This window comes from Oenanthe melanoleuca, chromosome 4 (assembly GCF_029582105.1).
Source record: "Oenanthe melanoleuca isolate GR-GAL-2019-014 chromosome 4, OMel1.0, whole genome shotgun sequence".
NCBI classification, from domain to species: Eukaryota; Metazoa; Chordata; class Aves; order Passeriformes; family Muscicapidae; genus Oenanthe; species Oenanthe melanoleuca.
In genome coordinates, this window is record NC_079337.1 from 14,310,609 (window position 1) to 14,331,871 (window position 21,263).

At 39.7% G+C, this 21,263-nt stretch overlaps 1 protein-coding gene across 6 annotated transcripts in view; it reads right to left on the reverse strand.

Moving 5' to 3' along the window:
• The window catches only part of MAPK10 (mitogen-activated protein kinase 10), a 138,063-nt gene that overhangs the window by 16,982 nt on the left and 99,818 nt on the right, over positions 1-21,263 (reverse strand). For 5 of the 6 annotated variants that reach the window (XM_056490560.1, XM_056490564.1, XM_056490563.1 and 2 more), the window contains 2 exons: positions 5,354-5,536; positions 3,013-3,137 (listed from right to left, as the gene is read on the reverse strand). In XM_056490560.1, coding sequence (XP_056346535.1) covers positions 3,013-3,137; positions 5,354-5,536 — 308 coding nt within the window. Of the gene's footprint in view, positions 1-3,012; positions 3,138-5,353; positions 5,537-17,194; positions 17,267-21,263 lie in introns of all 6 variants that reach the window. The other variant, XM_056490561.1, reaches the window with a different exon arrangement.

Here is a 21,263-nt window from a genome sequence, read left to right on the forward strand (position 1 = left end):
TAAGCTCCTATTCTGATTTTGCAATAGATTTCCTGTGTAATATTAGGAAATAATACTTTTGCCCTGTGAACTGTTGTTTCCCTACATTTAAATTAGGTGTGAAGATTGATAACAGATTTCAACATTCGGGGATTCCATGCAACCCAAGCCATACATTATCTGCATATTCCCCTATTTTTTAAAAACACATATTTTAGTTGTCATTGGCTGAACACAGAAATTATTTTAACTGTAATGCTATACAAAATAATTTCATAACAATGGTGTTATGCTCTGGAGAGCCTAACATTGTGAATTTCTTATCAGAGATATTGTGGCAAGCTATGTTAGACACCAGAATTCCCTGTAAATCCAAAACCCACAGGCAAGCTCAAAAGCTGAGCCTGTTTCTAGCTGTGAGTGTGATGCTGTTCCAGAGCTGTTGAGGGCTCTGGCTCCTGTTTCACAGAAGTTCTGTGGGAGAGGCACAGCTCTGTTTGAGTCACCTCCTGTGGTTGGTGAATAGCAAGTCCCACATCTAATAACAGCCTGTCTTCCTCTCTGGGTCAGGGAATCACATTTGGCATTTAGGGCCACCCAGAAGAGTTTAATTGCAGGGGAAAGGGTATTGCATTCCTAGGACTTCCCATTTGTGCACCGTGTTTGCTCATTAGAACCAGACATCATCGTTTTATTGCCCCCACACTGTCTCTGAAAGACCATAAACTTATAATAGACTTATAAAAAGGGACTGTAACTGTCTCACTAGTCTGCTTTTTAACTGGGTAGGGCTGCTTTATCTGTTTCCCTCACATTTATAATGCTGTAAATCTGAGCAGACACACAGGGCTGTTACCTCCAGGTTAAACTTTGACACCAAATTCTCTGCTTATTCCCTGAGCTGGCTTCAGTGCTCTGCATTGTCTGCTCCAGCACAGGCTGACATTTAACAACGTTGGAATAGCTCACTTCAAAATTCCTGTCACATTGAATACTTTCAGTTACCTGTTCTGAATGAAATGGATGCTGTACAAGAGATTCCTGGCTGCTTTTGATGAAGCCATTTACTGGGGAGGAGGGGGAATCTAACTAGACAGCAATACTATCCTGGCTGAAGATGTCATCTTGTTTAATACCTCTGTATCCTAATTTCTGTTATCCCCACTGTACAGAATTACTGATAGTGGGAGCAATCCTGTCTGATGTTACAATATGAGAAGAGAACTTAAAAAAAAAACAACAAAACATCCCACTACCAAAACTTTAGCTACATGATTCAAGACTTCTGTGTAAAAGTGCTTATCAAGTATTACAAAAAAGAAAAAAAAGAGTGCAGTGAACATGAGCAGATGCAACACACTGCAAGGTTCTAAATCCCAGTGGGGAAAACAGGAAAATAGTAGGAAGCTAAGCACTATGCAAGTGACCAAACAACTCTGTCACTAATTTTTCCATTGCCTTCTTGTCAGGTTCCCTGGTTGCACATTTGCAGGGCAGTCTGTGAAAAAGCAGGGCTGCCTCATAGAGCCTCACCGTGCTGCAAATCCCACACTAACGAGCCACATGGCCATTTTTAGGCTTTGAAATGTCATTCAAATACTATTTCTTTGTTCAATTGCACCCTATTATAACTTTGGTGGTTTTGTTTGTACAGTCAAATTTACAGAGTCAGATTATTAAGTGAATGAGGAGAAGTATCTACCTCTCAAACACCTAATTCGTTGGATGTTTTTAGATGCCTTATAAGTCTCACCCCTGCCATAAATTTGGGAAGATCTAACAAAAATACATGAGATGAGTCATTTCCCCATTGCCTATGGCATACTTAATGCATGGCATTAGGAAATATTTACAGAATTTGATCCTAATTCTTCTGAAACTGCAACAGGGCAGATATCTCAGTGGAGTACTTGCTGGAGAACACTCTCCTCAGCAAGAACAGAAACCACAATATCCCACAATTATTTTTTTTTGTAATTTTTCTCCAGAAAATAATTAGTAAATTACTTATAGCTAACCACTGAACAGCATGAACAGATGGATATTTATAATTTAATAAACTGTTCATTATGAAAAGAAAGTCTTCCAATTTAACCTTCCCTGTGAAAATGAGACTGGCAAAATGAAGCTCTATAAAGTACTCCTAAATAACATCCTCTGAAAAAATCCCATGTGCTGGACATTTGATGGGGGTTTGAACATTCCATTTACTTTTGAAGTTCATTGCACTTTCAGGACACAGACTGAATTGGAGCATATCACTAAATAGCAGTGATTTAATTTTACAAGGTCTTCATTTCCTATGGTGGCTAAATAAGATTTCTAGACCTGTTTCCATACATTTTCACACAGAGTATTTCAGAGCACCTCTCTTAATTTACACCTATACTCTTTATACCATAGCTCTGATACCATGTCACTGAAGTGCTGACAGATTGCACTTATCCCTGTTAACACCAGCCTCACCAAGGCTTAGAGAGGTGTCTAGAGCATGACAGGATTATAAGAAAAAAATCCATTTCTGTTTGCACACAGTGTACATGATACTGCACATTGAACCACAGCCCAGGAAAATTTGTGCTTCATTTTATGGAAGATTTTATGTCCTGCTAAGATTTTTCTGAATTTTGATTTCAGGATTTTTTTTTTTTTTTCAGAATCCCAACTATTTTTTTGCTTCATTCTCCTCCTCTCTACATATATCCTTGAACACAAACATAAAAAGTGATGTTTGTTGTCTTCCACAGATTGAGTTCTATAGCTAAAAAGGCAAGCTAGTGGATTCAAAACCCTTTCTAGAAGAAAGCAGAACATGGCTTCATATGCTTGAAGTTTTTGCTCCTCCCATCTATTACCAGTTAATCTGATAAAGAGAGGTATCCCTACAGATCTCATTTCACATCAATCCCAGACCACCATCATCCCAGCACTGTTTCTTTACAGCATGCTCATCGTGGTGCTGCTGGAAAGCAGCAGGAATCCCCCAATCCCATTTGTGCTTGGCATTCTGAAGGAAGGAGCTGCCCCACTTACCGCCTCCACCTCTGCTGGGTCGTACCAGACATTAATGTATGGATGCTGTAAGGCTTCATCTACTGATATCCTCTTGGCTGGATCAATGACCAGCATCTTTGATAAGAGGTCCCTGGCTTGGCTGGCTGGAACAGGGAAAGCAGAGAAACACAGCATTAGCACAAAACAACCACAGCCTCCAGAGGAGGGTTAGTAGGGAAAGCAGCAGTGGCACAACCCTTTTAGAGATTGGTTGTGTATCTACTTCTGCTCCCCTGCCTCCTCACTGCAAGAGCTCTTCAGCAGCCATCACATTCATTAGAAAGGTGCCAAAATCAGGGCTGACTCCATAAGTTCCTGAAATAGCTTTAGTGACATTTTACATGTGTGCAGATTCCATGCAGAGGGATGACCAATATCCCCAAGAAAAATGTGCTTGATGTATCTGTGGTTATTACCAGGATCAGAGCACAAAAGTTCACACAAAGAAGTCTAAAATCATGGCATTACTGAATCAAAGCCTGAAACTTACAGGCACTCTTATGTAGGCTCAGAAATCCATCCACACTTCTCTGGATGTTTTTAAGTTTTTCACCTCACCTGCTGTGAGGCATTAAACATTTTAATGAGGCACAGAGACTAGGCTAATCTTAAGGCATCCCCTTGGAAGCAATAATTTCAAATCTGTAGCCTTGGCACCATAGTGATATGGAAGTGTTTTGGAACTGCTTGAGTCTTGTTTGTCCTGTATAATGAAGTTTAAATCAGTGGGGTACATAATCCTTCACTACATATATATACACATATATATATGCACACACATTGAATTTTACATTGCAGCACTGATTTATTTTACCTCATAATATATTCCATTGTGCCTATCAGGCAAACGATGCTGCAACAAAGCCTCTGCTTTATATTACCCAAATGGATTTTTACTAGTTGGAGTTTGTAAAAATATAATGCCATCTCAACCCACACAAAAAATTATAACAATATATATTTCTATTATTATTATTATTACTGTTATTAACCATGGAGTGCTGTAACCTCTTGGATGCTCAAAATTATTTGCTGTGTAAGTGAAAAAGACAAAGAAAGGGAAAAAATTGCAAAGAGCAGTAAATGCAAAAATATTATTAGGTATCTCAGCATACATGGGTGAGTATCTAATTAAACCATTAACATTACATTATGGTGAAATATTTAGGCAGGGCATGGGATGATACAATGCTGCACAAGTAGGGGTTTCTGAATGCACTGTTTCTTGGTTTGTGGCTATATCTTAAAAACTGGCATTCAGAATGCTCAAATGTGTGTGCTTTCTGTATCCAAAAGATAACAGCACTGTTTGACAGTCATTTCTATTCATTAACTGCAAATGCAGGAAAATTCCATTATTCAGTTGTGTTGTGGTAGGAGTATAAAATTCTGTGAATCTGAAAGCATCTGCTCAGACCTTTCCCTTCACTCCCAGAGCCAGGACAGCAGCCTGGCTGGGATGCAGTTGTTAACTGGAAGAAAATTCTGGGTCATGTACTGACATGCAAATTGCAAGCAATTGAAAACCATTAGATGCCACTGTGGTGAGTGGCTCCAAGGACTGGAGTGGTGCAGAGCCAATACACAGCACAGGACTGCAGGGGCTCCAGGGCTGTGTACTAAACACAAATAATCACTCTTCCCCATTGAAGGTCAATGCCCCATTCAAGTGAAAAAAAGACTTCAATATATGATTAAAATCATGGCAGTTTTTCTTCTACAGGGGGGTATCTTGTCACACTGTAATTAAGCTAGTTTTCTACTTCACATCTCTTAAGTGACCTGCAAGATTTTTTCAAAATAAGAAATCCACCCCAGTGGATATTAAACCTTGGCTACTTCATTTTGGCTGATGTTAATAATAAATTTGTATATTCTGCTATATATATATATTTGCATATTCTGCTATATATATTTGTATATTCTACTGAAGGTAGAGGCAGGCATTTGGCTGAACTGGTATTTTTCACCTTAAAAAAACCACTGCAAATGCTGAGATCTCCCAACGGATGTTCCATTGCTCCTTTGTGCTACAAGTTCAAGAATAAAAGGAACATCCTTGTGGCACAGGATCATCACATGGAACACCATGGGAATACTCTCAATGCATCAGTGATTATGTTTCCTTGGCTTCCCAAGCACCAGGACTTGCAAAAACCATTTCCAAAGCCTGCCTCTCAGCTGAACAAAACCCATGCAGTCACTGGTCTGCAGCTAACTGCATTAAATGGAGTGCAATTACAGAGAAAAACTGGAAAAGCCTTCATTCCCCTGCAGCTGCTGCTGCATGGCTTGAACCATGTCCCTTTGTCAGACATACCTTTGAGTTTGTTGTGTTCTGAGTCTGCTGGGAAGAGAGAATCTGGAAAAAGTTTGGGGAAAGTGAGGCCAGCGTACTTGGGTCTGTTCTCAACGTAGTTCCGCACGGTCGGCTGCAGCTTCTTCATGAATTCTGGACAGGGTGTTCCCAGCTGCTCAATTACTTTATTCCACTGATCAATATCTGAACACCAGTAGTTAAGGGAAACAAAATGCAACCCCCCCATGCAGCCTCCTGACATTTCTGCTTGTGCTGTCTGAGAATCCTCAGAGTATTTAACTCCCTTCATTGCATCTTTGTAGTCACTGTCTTTCCTTCTCTTCTCACTATTCCTCCAGGTCCTACAGCCTGCACAGGGAAAAACTCTCTCACACAACTTCAGGACATTGTGCAGTTCTAAAACCACAGCCACCACAGAACAACATACAGATTCTTCTCTTTGGGTCAACATTTGTTACCATTAAAAAAAAAAAAAAAATTGAAATCCAGTGACTGGCAGTCCCTTTTTTTACATGCAGATAATTGTCACTACCTCAGCTTGGAAGAACAACACGTGCACCTGCCTCTATTCAGTCTGTGGAGAGGAAGACCCAGCTGGCTTAAAGAAGTTCTGCACAGGACAAAAATCTTCTTCCACTCATCTGCTTTGCACTTTACTCTCTCCAATAACTCCATTGATGCTGATTTTTCAATACTAGCCAACCTCTCAAAAACAATTTTTGATTTTATAAGAACACAATGGGACTCATTTTCTATAGACAAATGATGCACAGGTGTAGACAGATGTTTGATTCTCTTTGACTGAAGAAGTGGCAGCTACATTGCTGAACTGATACTGACTAATGAGAAACAGGCTTTAATGCTTGAAAAAAAAGTATTACAGGCATTTTGTACTGAGCTTTTTATTTGTTTAGGTGTTGATATTTTAGTTTTCTTTCATTTGCTAACATTTAGGCACCTGATAGGTGTTATGTAGCACTTTCAGCCACATTCAGAACAAGACTTACTGCTCTAACAAAAAAGCAAATTATCAGTAGCATCTCTACATCACACTAATTCACAGAGCTAAGAACCTGATGACTACATGGGGAAAAGAAAGGATGATTACATGCAGCCATGGGTACATTGATACTAAGCAATATGATGAAGGGAGTTTTGTTATGAACACAGTGGAAAGAAAAGGCTTTCAAAAGACAAACATTCAAAGCATTTCAGCACAGAGATTTCTTTTTTAAAAAGTATTATTTTAAGTTATTATTGTCATAAGTGTCACAAGTGTGGAGGAGTTTTCCAAATATTAAGATAGATAACAGAAAAAATAATAGTCAAGCAAAAACCAGTTCTTAGTTGCAGAAGTAATTTCAGATTAAAAAAAAAAAAGTATTTTATTTTAGAGTAATGGAAACAGTCTTTTCACACACCTTGGAAAGTAAAGACTGACTAAATTTGGATTTACCTGAACTAACTTATTTTTAAAAAACCAAAACAAATAATTAATTAAAAAATTGCAGGTTTACTAACCAAAAGTGTTTAAAGGAATGAAAATCATTTAAACATATGCTTTAAGGATTCCAAAACAGTGTTTTGAATGGCTTTATTTTTAGCTAAAAAAGGTTGCTAGAAACAGCAGCAGCCTGGAAATATTTTTGTGAATACCTCTTATTTTTTAAACTAAAGTGAAGATTTTTGTAGAAAAGCTCTTCCCACAAACTCCCTGTAGGTTGTATGTAGCTTAGTTTGTATTGTCCATGAAAAATACCTTTTTTCAACAGAAAACCGAACAATTGCAACAACAGTAAAGTTATCTATGACTACAGCTGCTCAAAGAGTAGCCTGAATATTTCTTTAACTATTTCATCAGAGGATAAAGCGGTTTGACATTTTAAACTTGTGGTTAAATCAGGACACCTCAGTGATTGCTGGCTGGACTGCTTCAGGAGCAGGTCTCTCTGAGGAGCTGGAGAATACAGAGTGTGCAAATGCTTTGCAGAAAAGAACAGAGAGTATAGAAATGAAGATGCTGTTAGTTGTGCCAAGAGAAGCTAAACGGGTGAGAGAGCCAAGCTTTAAAATCCTCACTGGAAGCATTACCTGTGCATGTTGAGGGAAGTGTTGGATAAACAGGGAGGGCCAAAGACAGGACTTGCTTCAAAGAGCAGGTGACCATCTCCCAGGCATTTAGCACAGGCCAAAAAAAAAAATTATCTTTGGGGTTACAGAATTATGTGGAGCTTGGACACATTGAGGGGGAAGATGTAGTAAGATGCCCTAGAATGAGCAATAAGGGAAAAGGGGTACAAGAAAAATCCACAGACAACAGGTGAGCTCCCACTGCACACATTTTTTCTAATCTGACAGAAAGGCTCTCACTAACAGCACACAAGCAGCTACCACCCACAACAGGGACATTTTGAGATGGAGTCAGCAGAGCCAAAACGAGAGCCAAAGGCAGCAGGAATGGCAGAGCCCCACGTTCTGCTCCCTGTCTGGACCTGTCTTCTGCAGCCCTGCTCTTAGCAAGAGCTCAAAGGTCAGGCTTTGTGTCACAGCAGCCTCAGGGACTGGTTTTGAGCAATGAATGATCTCAATGGGTAATTGTGCTTCTTTACTGTATTTTTTCTGACTTAGGTTGTTTGTATGCTGCCAAAACCCTTAAATGTAACACATTCACTTGCTCTTTACATTTACATGTACACACACATACACACACACAAACTGACATGGTGGAGCACTCAGGACTGTTTTTGTCCTGATAATAGCAATTACAAAACCCTGATAAGTGAAAGCAGTTAGATAATGTTTTAGTCAGATGGACACACACATATTCTCTCTAGTAATGTTTCTTTGTCTAGTTGCCAGTCAGCATTAGCTTCAGCAATTCTGCAAAAAACAGATGTTACTACAGGACAGTCCTAATGTGAATAAAAATCTACAGTAGCTTACATTAACCAATTAGAGATTGTAACTATTGATGTTATTGAAAAAATGGTATTAAAAGTTAGTGATCACATAACCCTGACAGAAAAAAATCCCTTAAAGAAGAAAAAAAGAGGACCCTGTTTTTCCTCTTGAAATTAAGCAAATGTTAGACAGAGTTGGAGAGAATTCCAACCCAAAGCTCTGGAAAATGATGAAATGTCTGCTTAAAAGCTATTTGAATCAGTTCAGCTGTCCATTGCCCCAAGCAGGATCAAGGAAAATGTGTCAACTTCTCACAACAGCATCTGTATGATTTAAGACTGAAGAAGGGATCTAACCTGGATTTATTAGCTTGCCTCTGGCACTGACAATATGGCATTTATTAACATTAGGATGGCCATACAGAGTTACAGCAAAGATTTAAGAAAATTCATCTAAAATGTGTATCTTCTGAATGAAGATTTATCACTGAGGCCTCAGGTTGCCTCAAGCCCACCAACCACCTTTTTTCTTTGTAGCTTTATACTCTCCTAAGGATTTTTCTCCTTTGCTTTCAAAATACTTGGTTATTTATTTGGAAAATAACACAAAGCTGGACTGTAGATTAAGCAACGTATCTTTCTAAAGCAAAGGCATAAAAATTCTAATGGGAAAATAATATTGTGAATGAACAATAAAGTGTTTCTTTTGAAAAACACAGATTCCACAGTAATGTCATCTATTTAGAAGCACTGGCTGAAAGTGAACCTGTATTTATTTTTTCTGTGTGCATTGATGCAATAGAGTTCCAAAGTGTGGATTAAGAACCAGTGTTTTCTTCATTCAGTTGGCCTGCAAACCTCAGATAAATTCCTGCAAATTTCCAAACAACTATAAGGAAATTGAGTTTGGCTACAAGAGAAAATTTACAATACTTCTCTGTCTCAATCAGAAAATATTAAAAGCGTTTCTACAATGTACAAAGTAGTAGCTTGTAATTAAAAAAAATTTAGACAAAACAAATTATTGTCTTCCTATCTAGCCCCAAAATCACAACAATATTTCTTTTTCCTTCTCATTATGTGTCTGTGTAAATCACACTCTTTTTTGAGTGAAGAGTTGTATTTTGTTGAGTTTAACAGCAAGGTTTTGCAGGAGGAGTTAGTGTCTGCCTTAGGATGTTTCAGTTGTACTGCAATACAAATAACTTAATCTCTCATGCTTGTTCACCTGAAAGAGAAGCCTTTTTTCTAAAACCCTCCTCAAGCAGCATCTATGGACTGTGATGTGGGAAACACAAGTAATTCTGCCAGAGCAGCTGTTTATAAGAGAGCTGCTGGAATTGTGCTGGACAGGGGTGCTGCTGGTGGGAATCCTGCTTCCCTGCCCAACATGTCAAATCCTGCTTAAGGTAGGCACAATGGAAACAAAACAGACACAGGATGTTTTGTTTGTACACAGAGATGGGGAAGATCATCTCTTTTCAATCCCAAAATCTTGAGGGAACCACCTTACTCTTTGTTTTCTCCTTAAATCTGCATATTCCACCAACAAAAACTAACTGCTTCACTCCAGGCAATGTTTCAATGCTCATAACTTGTCAGATTTAGAATAATTACTATGAACAGATCTGCAGTTGCCTCCTCAACACCAAATTGTGGCAACCAACCTTTTATTTAATTGAACCTTTCTTTTAAAAATAAATCTGCTAAAAAATACACTAACCAGCTTCACTGTGGGAGACATCAGTGTCACATTCATATTTTTCCACAGTCCCACAATTTTACATATTGATGCCAGCACAGTTTACAAAAAAAAACCCCACACAAAGGAATTGAAAATGCTACCATCTGACAAGACAGTAACTATAAAGCATTTTCTGTTCCAAGGTGAACACTTTGAGAAGAATGAGCCGTTTGTAAAATGAAATACTGTGCAGTGTTCAGCATAATAGCTGTTATTTATATGGAATAACAGAGTGGGTGATAACAAAAACTAACATTACTTGAGAAGATTACCATTGATCATTCAGGAGTTAGGAGATAGCAATGTTCATTGTGCAGATGTCATTAACATTTTGGATGCCCATCTATGACTCCTTAACTAAAATTTCAGATACTATTTTTTAGCTGGTATTTCATTCAGTTGCTGATCATCTGTGCTTACACAGCAACAAGAAAATCATATAATCATAGAGTGGTTTGGGTTGGAAGGGACCTTAAAGATCATCTCATACTGTCTTAAGTTGCAATACAGGATGTGGCCAGAAATGTGTATTCTGTCACCATCTGTTGAAGCTGGGTGGGGCAGTGACCCTTATCTCTGTGGCACATATTATCTGCTAATGGGCCATCTTTAAACCAGCTGAGGCAATCATCTTTATCTTTTCCACAGCCCATCCTCCCTCCAGGAAGCATCTGCTGCTGGGCCATTGAATCCCACTGTGTGACTGATAAAATTCCATCATCCCACTGGGAGATGCTCCAGCCATGGGGAGGAGCCAAGCCTTTCCTACCTAGATAAAAACTGACATTTTGGACAGCAAGATACCTTCTTTCCACTGGAGTCCAGAGGAACACCAGACCTTTCCACATCATCCCTGGACCTTCAGAGGAAAACTGCACCTTCTACAGGAGCACTGCTCCAGCTGAACCACATCTGCCACTGCAGGAGGATGCAGCCACCGTTTAATGGGACTGCTACCAACACCCTGACTGACTGATGGGGTGTCAGGCTGTATTCTGACTCTGTCAGTGTTTTGGGATTGTTCTTTGTAATACTGTATTTCTATTTTAATTTTCCTAGTAAAGAGCTGTTACTCCTAATTCCCATATCTTTGCCTGAAAGCCCCCTAATTTGGAGGGAAGGGGTTTAAATTCTCCATTTCAAAGAGAGGCTCCTGCCTTTCTTAGCAGACACCTGTCCTCCAAACCAGGACACATTCCAATTCCCCAGCCATGGGTAGGGACAGCTTTCACTAGACCTGGTTGCCCAAAGCTCCATCTAACCTGGCCTTGAACACTGCCAGGGATGGGGCAGCCACAGGTGTTACACCACAAGCAAAAATGTTACAAGTGTTTGTGAAAGTCACCTAGGAGTCTGCATAGGAAGTAGGATCCCAGTGATACAGCACAATCCTAAAATGTTTCTGTTTTTATTGTCAGTGAAGTTGGTGTGGGCTCAGTTTGCTTGTAACTCGGTGTGCCTGCAACAACTTGGATAAGAAATCAAGAATAAATTCCTCAAGCTCAAAACAGAAACCACGTTCCTGGAAACTGTAGGGTTGCTCTCTTCCTGAATCAGGAGAAAACAGAACCATTCTGTGTTTTCATCTGTCTAATTATTCAAAAACTCCTTTTGCCCTTTACAAATGAGTTTTTACAATGTTAACAATTACTCAGTTTCCCACTGTTTAAGAAAAGACAAATTGTGGCCTTGAAGTTCAAGAATATTAAACATACACCACTCTATATATTCATATATCTATCAGTCTATATCAGCTGAGCCACCTCCAGCAAAACCTCAGCTCACTAATACTTCCCAAATCTTTTGCATCTGTTCTTTCTCTACATTTCCTCTGACTTCCAAGAAGCAGAAGTTGTTCACATCACTCAAAGGATGGGAAGTCAGCAAAGAGAAAAGGCTGAATAGAGAGAAATGAAAAGTCTTCATGAGAAAATATAATAAATATGCAATAGAGCAGTGGTCAAAATGTATGAATTGAGTTGTATTATTGGATAGCAGCAAGTGTTCTCATTTTCCTTGTATTTACATACAGATGGCAGGTTTTCCAAGATAAAATTATAAGCTGTTAGCACACTGTCAAAGTTCAAACAATTTGTGTTCAGTACAAACGTTTCTAAAAATGTTACATTGCTGTATTGAAAATAATTAAGTAGCCACTGGGTAACCTTTCATCCATTTAATAGTGCTGGGAGTGGTTTTTTGCAGCCTGGGTATTTGTTTTTTTGGTGGTTCATCCACAAACATCACTGTTTCCATGGAACCACTGCTCATTCAGCATTGATGCTCACAGAAAATCCACACTAAAAAATCACTTTTCAAACAGAGTATAACTCTCATCTCAGATTTAAAGCAGAAGTAATTTATTGTGCAAATACACAAAGCTGCTTTTCCTAAGGACTTTATGATTTCTAACTGCCAATAATACCCTGAAAATCACAAAATGCTGTTTTGCTTATTGTTGTAACCATTTAATCTGTACTTCTTTTAACAGGTAAGACCACAGTAGACTTCTGAGCAAAATTTCTGCAGTCTCTGTGTCTTTTTCCATCAGTTCAGATTTTCTAACAAAGAAAAAGCACAAAAAAATTAGTTCTTAGAAGGTTTGTTGGACAGTTTCCAATAATCTGTTCTCTCATGTTGTCAAACAGTCCCAGCATCATCTGAACAAAGCAGAGAAAGCCTTAGGGCAGTTATTGAGATCTTCTCTGATGCCTGCAAAAATTCTGCCACTAATCCTAGAAAGTAGAAACCCGTCTTTTAAAAAAAGATTATGGCCAGTGCTATAATGACTTGTGTACAGATATTGCTGGACTTTGTAGGTAAGTCTGACTCAATACAGCAGCATTTTGTTTATGGGATTTTTGTTATTAGGCAAAATATGTATATTGAAAAGTAGTCTCAGAAACTACCTAATTTTTCTGCTCTGCATTTCACCAGCAATTCAGATCAATTTGATGAGAAGTTTGTAAGTAAATTAACTCTGTGCCTGAAAAGAATCTATCAAAAGGTGAAACTATTGTTTCAGAACATGAGTCTTGAAAAATATACTTTTGTTTGTGTTGAAATGAAATGGCCAGAAGTGTGGATTTAAAAAAAGAGGCCTTCAAGGGTATTGATGGCTATGTGTATTCCTGTCTATTTTCTTCATCTCACACTGGTCATGTTCTTCAGTTTCTGAGCACTGAATCTCAGCTCAAGGCCTGAAGGAGTGTTTTAACTCTGTGAGAATCTTTAATGATTTTGGTTACCTTTTGAAATTCAGCTGTCCTTGCTGAGCTCAAAAAGGCCCTGTGTATCTCCTGAATTCCACAATATGGCTTTGAAGCTCTGCCCAGCATTTTTTTCAGCAGCTCAGCTGAAGTTTAAGCTCATCAAGTCTGTTGATGACTGGAGAGCTTCCTCTATAAACATCTGCTGCAGCACCTGGCACCAGCTGAAGATTCCAAGAGCTCTGATAAGAATGATGCCTAACAACTTTGGAGAGACATTTCTTATAATCATAGGACTGTTTAGGTTGGAAAAGACCTTTAGGATCTTTGAGCCCAGCTGCTAACCCAGCACAAGGCACCACTAAAGGCACTGAAGGCTGCCTGGGCTGCGCTGCTGGAGTTTGCAGTCCTGAGGGATGTGGGTCAGGAGAAGACTAAAGTCAGGACCCTGAATTTTTGGGAAGCAAAGGTCAAGCTGTTCAAGGAGTCAGGCAATAGGACCCATTGGGATACTGCCCTCAGGGACAAGGGAGCAGAACAGAGCTGGCAGGCTTTTAAGGACACTTTCCACAGAGCACGAGAGCCAGCAACCCCTTACACCCCAATCCTTACAACATACATGGCATGATTGCACTTGTAGAATGAGGCAAAATAAGCTTGTGCAGACATATCCTGAGAGCAGCTGACATCACATTTCCCCACTGAATATTACTGAATACATACTTGTCTCCCTGAGCTTGTCCAAACACAGAATTTAAAGTCACATTCATCCTTGTCTGTCCAAAATGCCTGCAGTGGCTAAAAAATATGTGTAACTACACTCTCACAGCTCACTTTCCTCACTCCTCCAGATCATTTATGCAGCAGTGAGAAAAGGTTAGCAGTGTCATGAAATCTTGAGGAGAACACGTGGAACAAGGGTCAGGCTCACAGGTACAGCCAGCTTGTCCCATTGTTCCTGAGGCAACACAACACACCATGTCCTTGCTCGAGGCACAGTCAGGTGCAAGCTTCATGCTAATTGCTTTTTGAAAGCAGAACTGCTGCTGTCAACACTGAAATGAAGTTTTCATATGAAATTAAGAAAAATTGAAAAGGATAAAAAAAGCTTTAGCACATAATTCAGTGCATCACGCTCATACACCAAAAATGGTGGAGAAAAAGTAAAATTTCAAGGATCAGTAAAGACCATGAGGATTTTGGACACTGCAAATCATTCTTCACAACTGGGAGTTTGAAAGAGAATAGAGGTGGGTTCTGTTCTCAGCTTCACCCCAGTGATTTCAGTGAATGCAGATGGATTGCAGGGTGGGATAAAGCAGCAGCCTAGCTAAGCATTCCACTCTGCACTTCCTCAGAGGCATTTTCTGCTTTTCTGCTTCTGAATTTTGCTACTGAAATTTTTAAAGTTAGCTGAATGGACTATTTAGCTGTGTAAACAGTAACAGCATCAAATGACCTAAACTCCTTAACCACTGGAAAATGGAAAATATTAAATATTGCAGTCAAATATATGACTGACAGTGCATTTCTCATGAATATTCAATCTTTTAGCTTCAAAACTGCTTTTCATGGTTATTTATGCATAAAAATTGACACAAATTAGTATTAAATACTCTTCAAATCACAGTGTGGATGTGAAATGAAGCACTGCCTGTTAAGAAAAAAATTGCTGATAGCAGATTCTGGTACACTGCCAGGCTTAACCCATTTTATGTCAGAGAGGAACTTTTTTAAAGAAACGGATGTTTAATTACTCTTGCTCCTGCACTTAAACCCATCCTTAAGTATGCAGCCCTGAGCTCTGAGGGTTTATAGTCCCTGCTGATGGGATTATCCAGCTGCCCAACTGCATCACTTGTCTGAAGAAATAATCTTTTTTACAGCAATGCTAAGCATTTTCTGTGCAGGTTTAAGGCAGAGGATGCCACGAGGTCACCAATCTCAGCAGGCTGGGCTGGAGCTTGCAGCTTCCCCACTGGTTTCCAGCTGCACAGATGGGCAGGGGAGCCAGAACTGCTGAACCCCTGCTTGTGGCTGCTCAGCAGCAGAGAAAGAGTGTGGGGGATGGATTTGGAGAGGAGGATTTGAGGAGCAGCCTAAAACAAAGCAATGGCATCCTTCTCTGTCCATGGAACAGGCACCCATGGAACAGCAGAAGAAAAGCAGAGAGGTACAGAAAACACAGAGCAAGTTTAGCAATGTATCATAAATAAAAATGAAGAATGTGAACTCAATTACAGGCCAATCCCAAAGAAATCAGCAGCTGGTAATGACAATTTCTGTGGAGTTATTGCAATAATAGATGGCACACAATGGTTTAATTACAGAGGCTTTGTGCAAGTTCTTTTTAACAGGCCTGCAGCTGTATCAAAGAAACCAGTTTTTGAAATGCTATTTTAGAACATATTCAATTATTTTCAAATTTATTTGGCGATATCTTTAAATGTTAGCTTATGAAATGTAGGTTATGAACATAAAACCAGTTCTGACTACAACACTGAGGGATGCTCACCCCTACACTCAAAAGTCTGACTCCACATATACAGGAAACAGAAGCACAGCAAACCTGGAGAAATCTAATGATTTCCATTAACACACAGAAGGGAAATGTTTACTTTCACATAGGCAGAGAGATGTGCTCCAGATCATACAAAGACACAGGGAAAGTGTATTGCTCATGTCAGTGTGGGTATACTCACCCAGAATTTTGGGCAAAACACAAATTAGAGTCTTACTAGGCAAGGCTGTGAAAATATTAATGATATAATTACCTACTTCCTTTTCTTTAATGCTCTTCAGATGATACTTTTTCCACATTTTGATCAAAAATATTGAACCCTTTAAGCTGTGAGGTCAGAAGCGATTAAGTGAGCTGGTAAGTACGTGTATATACACACAGAAGTGTACATGCACACCTATTCAGAGAAAGTTACATAAAAATTAACAATGCCTGGAAACTCCTCTGTCATCTAAGTACAGAATTTAAAATAGAAGGAAAATTTGTACACAGACCATGTTTATTTCTCTTATTCATGATCCTATGGACAGTAAAAGACTGGAGTTAGATCAAGCATGTACTGATCTCAGTTATTTTAATACATATGAAAGTATTCCACAATCTGATAAATACTACAGTGCTTTAATAAAGCATGGGACAAAATAAGAAATATGGCTGCCTCAGCCCTGAGTGTAGAATGGTCTTTAAGGAAAACTAATATATTCCTAGTCTGCTTGTCCACTGATTTAGTGCATTGGTAAATCACTTGCTGTTGATGTCAAGAATATATTCTATTCACATAATAGTTCCATGTACTCAAACAAAAGATGGCAGACCCAAGCCCATCACAACAGTTTCCCAAGAAACATCCAGACTTCTGAGTCATTAAACTAGTACCAAATGATAATCTTAGTCTTGGGAAGAAGTTGTGCCCAAACCGAAACCATTTCATACTTTTGTAGTTTAATACAACTTGAAGAGCAACTAAACAAAGCAAATAAGCAATTCTATGAGTCTATAACAAATAAGCATTTCTATGATTCATGTCTGAGTTAGTCAGAGATGCAGAAATGCATGTGAAATGCAGAACTCTTACATCTCAACCTGAGGTAAGCAGTGACTTGTGCCTACCCTTCTACCATCTTAAAAAAAAAATACACCTCTCCCAAAAACACACCACCAATTAATAAAGAGACATTTATCACAACAAAACTGTGGTCACTGGCTGCAGAAAGTGATTCTGAGGAACAGTGTGGGATGTTTTCCACCTCCTCACGCTGTACTTACTGTGGTTTTCACCTAAGGCTTTTGCTGAGAGGCAGTAATGGGTTTTTGCTGGCATTTGGTTTGCAGGGATTTTGCAGTGGGACTCAACCCAGCTCTTTAGGCACAGAACAGAGGTATGTCACACTAGTCTAGTGGGAAGGGGCTGGAAGGGCAAGGGCTGGAAGCACCCACTGGGGCCAGCACGGCTGCTAGGAAGGATACGATCAGTGCCAGGAAACAACACAGCACCTTTAATCATTTCTCCCATGATGCACCCTACTGACCACATGTCAACTGAAAACAAAAATGAAATGAAGGTAAACAAGAAAACAGGAACACAACAACAAATAAATGAGAAAGAAGACTCATCCCATCATGCTACAGCACAGCTCCTGCAGACACAGACCTGCCTCTGGCTCTCTGCAGCTGCTTTTCTGCCTGAGCACACAAATTTCATGACAACAGGGCAGGTCTGAGAAAAATAGATTCCAACAATTTCCTCTACCCCAGTGTGGATGAAAGACAATGCCATTAAATACAGAAACCCAACTGAGACCTGCAGCTGGCTACTGTGTCATAGTACAACTTTGTAATTAAAATTTACTAATTAATTTTGTCTTTTTCGAGTTTCCATTTGTATTCATTACCTAGGTTTATGATGCTTTGTCTTGTAAATGAATGCTGGTCTCTGTATTCAATAAGGATATGCAAATTACTATTCCTTTATCATTCCAGCTACCAGAGATCCATGCATATTTTCACAAGCTGAACTGCCAGAAGCCACAAAAGGAACTTGAGTCCTTGTGAAGACATATCCACCGCTGATTCAGGGTTATGAATAGAATTTTTGAGATCATTCAGCTCCAACAATGCTTGTTTTAAGGCCTGTTGGCTCACTTCCAGCAAATCTCAGTGAAGCCAGCAGTCCATCTCAGGGATCTTGAGAATCTCATAAGATTTCCATTTGCCATGATAGGAAATGGTGACTTCTAAATAGGCACAGAAGTGCTAAACTGTACCTTCTGCACCGAAATTCAGAGAAAACTGGGGGCCTATTTACCTCTACAGGGAGGAGCAGTTCAGCTGGGTCAAGCAAAGCTCACCACAATTTACACAGGAGCACAAGATGAAAATCAGAATCCTTATATCCAGCTCAGGATTAAGGTGGCACTTTCCCCCATACTGATCCCATGTAACCACATTACCTCTGCTGTCCTTGCTCTATGGTAAGTCATAGGGCATGAAAGCAAGCACAGGGACAGACTGGTGTCTCAGGGCCAGAAACTGGGGAAAAAATATGAAAGCATCATGCTGCTTGGTTAAATTTACTCTTACAATTTCATATTTAGCAACAGCTTAAAGTGCATTTAACTTTGAAGGCAAATGTCCTATCTGTGGAAATCTTAGCATGCCTGGGTCTAAGGTTCCCTTGTTGCTTTATTTAGCATATGAAAAGCTTCAACACTAGACAATAAATAAACAAAAAACAAAGAACTAAAGAAAAGGCTACTTGTTTGGAAGCAATAAGCAGACCTAGAGATGCAAATTATTGCTGCTTTCATCACAAGCTAAATGGCATGCAAAATATCAGGAAAAGATAGAGCAAGCAGTTGTTTGTTCGTCTGTTATTAATTCCTTTTTATTTTCAGAGGCTGCCTCCTGACATCACTGCTCTGTGCTATGCTCCAGAGGGCACACACACAAGTTGAACTAGTGCCTTACTAAACTGCAAACTGTGTAAAATCAGAGGTGATTATTCCCCTTCTATGCCTGAGGTTTTGGGAAGGAAGCTCTTTGAGAATTTCCAAATCAGAAGGAGCAATGATAAACACCTGAATATAACCAGCATCCCAAGAGCTTCTTGACTGCTGCCTCTTTCTCACCTCCTGAGGCAATTAGAAATAAATCAAAGTGGAACCAGGATTTGGCTGCATGTTAGAAGTAGCTGGTTGGAGGTTAAGAATTTCAGCACATACAGCAGCAGCTGTGAGAAGCCCCAGTCAAGGCACTGAGACTGGTGCAAAGCTCCAGAACAGAGCAGAACAGAGATCTGTGCCTTGATCCTCTGCCTCATTTAGTCCAACATCAATCCAGATGTTGCAGTCCAAGTAATTTCACTGGTACAAGCATCAGAAAAAAACCAAGCACACCACAATCTCTAAACACCTGCATTCAGCTCCAAAGCACTGAAACTCTGCACCTAGTAAAAGATGTTTTTTCCCAAATGCGAGATAATCACAAATGCTGGCAATGCTACATCAGCACATGGAACATCCCTAAGCTTTAATCAAGGGCAGGCTAACTTCTAGTGACAGATCTCTGCATGATTCAATAGCAAGCTTCAGTTTTGCAACCATGTGCTTTGATGTTTTTAAGATCATGTGAAACAGTGTTAATTAATTTAACCTATGGCTTTTTCAAGGCTCTCTGAAGTGAAACTGTTGAGATTTGGGCAGCCCTTGATGGGAAACCCACTGGCCATTGGAATACCCAGGTCCTGGATTGCTAGGGGTAGGGGATTTTTAATGTATTCAGAATCTCTACAAACCAGATTATTGCACACTCTGGAACACATTCTTGAACGTGTACACATATATCAGAATATGAGCAAACTTGCCAAGGCACCAAATGCCACCCTGGCGTAGGCAGCTTGAACAAATGCTTACCAGAAACCACAAGTGTGTTTCTTTCTGAACAAAAACAAAAACATTTTAACCATAGAAGAAGAGAAGAGATGAAGAGAAGAAGAGGAGAAGAAGAGAAGAAGAAGAGAAGAGAAGAAGAAGAGAAGAAGAAAAGAAGAGGAGGAGAAGAAGAGAAGAAAAGAAGAAGAGAATCTTCTTTTCTGGGTGCCTCCTGGTTCTGATTCCTCCCCAAACAGGTACTTCTGACCCAAATGAGTGCTTTCACATCCTTCCAGATTTCAGATTCCCTCCAGCAGAGATGCAGAAGGGTGAGGAATTGTGGAACCACCCAAAGATGTTTCTGTATGGAGAGGACCCAAGTCAACCCTTCATAGACACCTCCCTAGAAAATCTACATTCTCCTCCTGCAAAACTGCAGGTTCCCTGAGACTTCACCAAACAATGAGAGGGAGAATCTGTGACTGCCCTTGCTCAAACTCCCACTGTGGTGGCTTTTCAGCCTTGCACTCAGAAAGATCTGGCTGTCATTCAATGACAATTGTGACATTCAAATTAAAATTCATTAAATGCAAGCCACAGGACACTCCAGAGACCAGAGATGCACGCACAGCTGAATGAGCTTTGCTATGTTTTCCAGCCTCATGGGCTGGTTCACACTTTCTTCCCAGAGCACTAGTGAGCACACTAAACATTCACATTTGTAGCAGCTCCTGTTTCAGTGATGCAGAAATTGCCCCTCTGCCAGCTGAAAAGAGATGTTCACCTCCTCAAAACTAACTGAAGAAGGTAATGATAGATATATTAATGAAGCAAATCACGATACCTGATTTTACTTGTATAACTGTAGGTCAAAATATTTAGCACACCACACTGCTTGCCAATGGCTAAGATGCAAACTCCAGTAAAATGTCAAGGCAGCTGAGTTCATCCGTGATAAAAGTGAGTTTCTCTCTCTCCAAATTCTCCTAAAATGGACAGACACCTTGTGGGCAGGACCTCTCTTTACCTCCATCTCTGTTTTGAGTACTCCTGCAGATCTGTACTGATGTCTGCTCTGAAGAACCATTTCTAGGCCCTTACTTGAATTTTCAGAATGAAAAATACAGTAGCTGGTATTGGATGCTGTACCTTGCTTTTAAAGGTTTTTCTGTTATTTCTATGAAACAGAGAACAAGAACATGGTTTATAAAAATATTTGGTAATTCTCAGTAATACATGGGCAAAGCCGCTTTTTTTTTCACATGCTCCAGATAGAGCCACAGGGCTCCAGACCTGTCAATGCCAAGGAAAGTCTGTGATGTGTGGCACTCTCAATGACCATTATGGAGAAGGCTCACACTCTTGAAAAGGATTAAAACCCTTCCCAAAACTCTGAACCCCTATCTCCCTCAATTCTGGCTAAGTCATGGCAAACTCCCAGTTTTCTGACATTCCAATCTCCTTGCTGAGACCCCCCAAACTCTTCCCTTTGTGCTTGCATTTGTTATATGCTTGAATTTCAACATTTTAACAAGGGCTCCCTCAGCACAGTATCAGCTCAATCCATTAAGATTTCTTGAGAAAGTTTTTCCTTTCTAATTTGAAATACTACTTTCCATACGATGTTATGAAAATCTTAATATTCTTAATATTTCTCAGTAACAGTA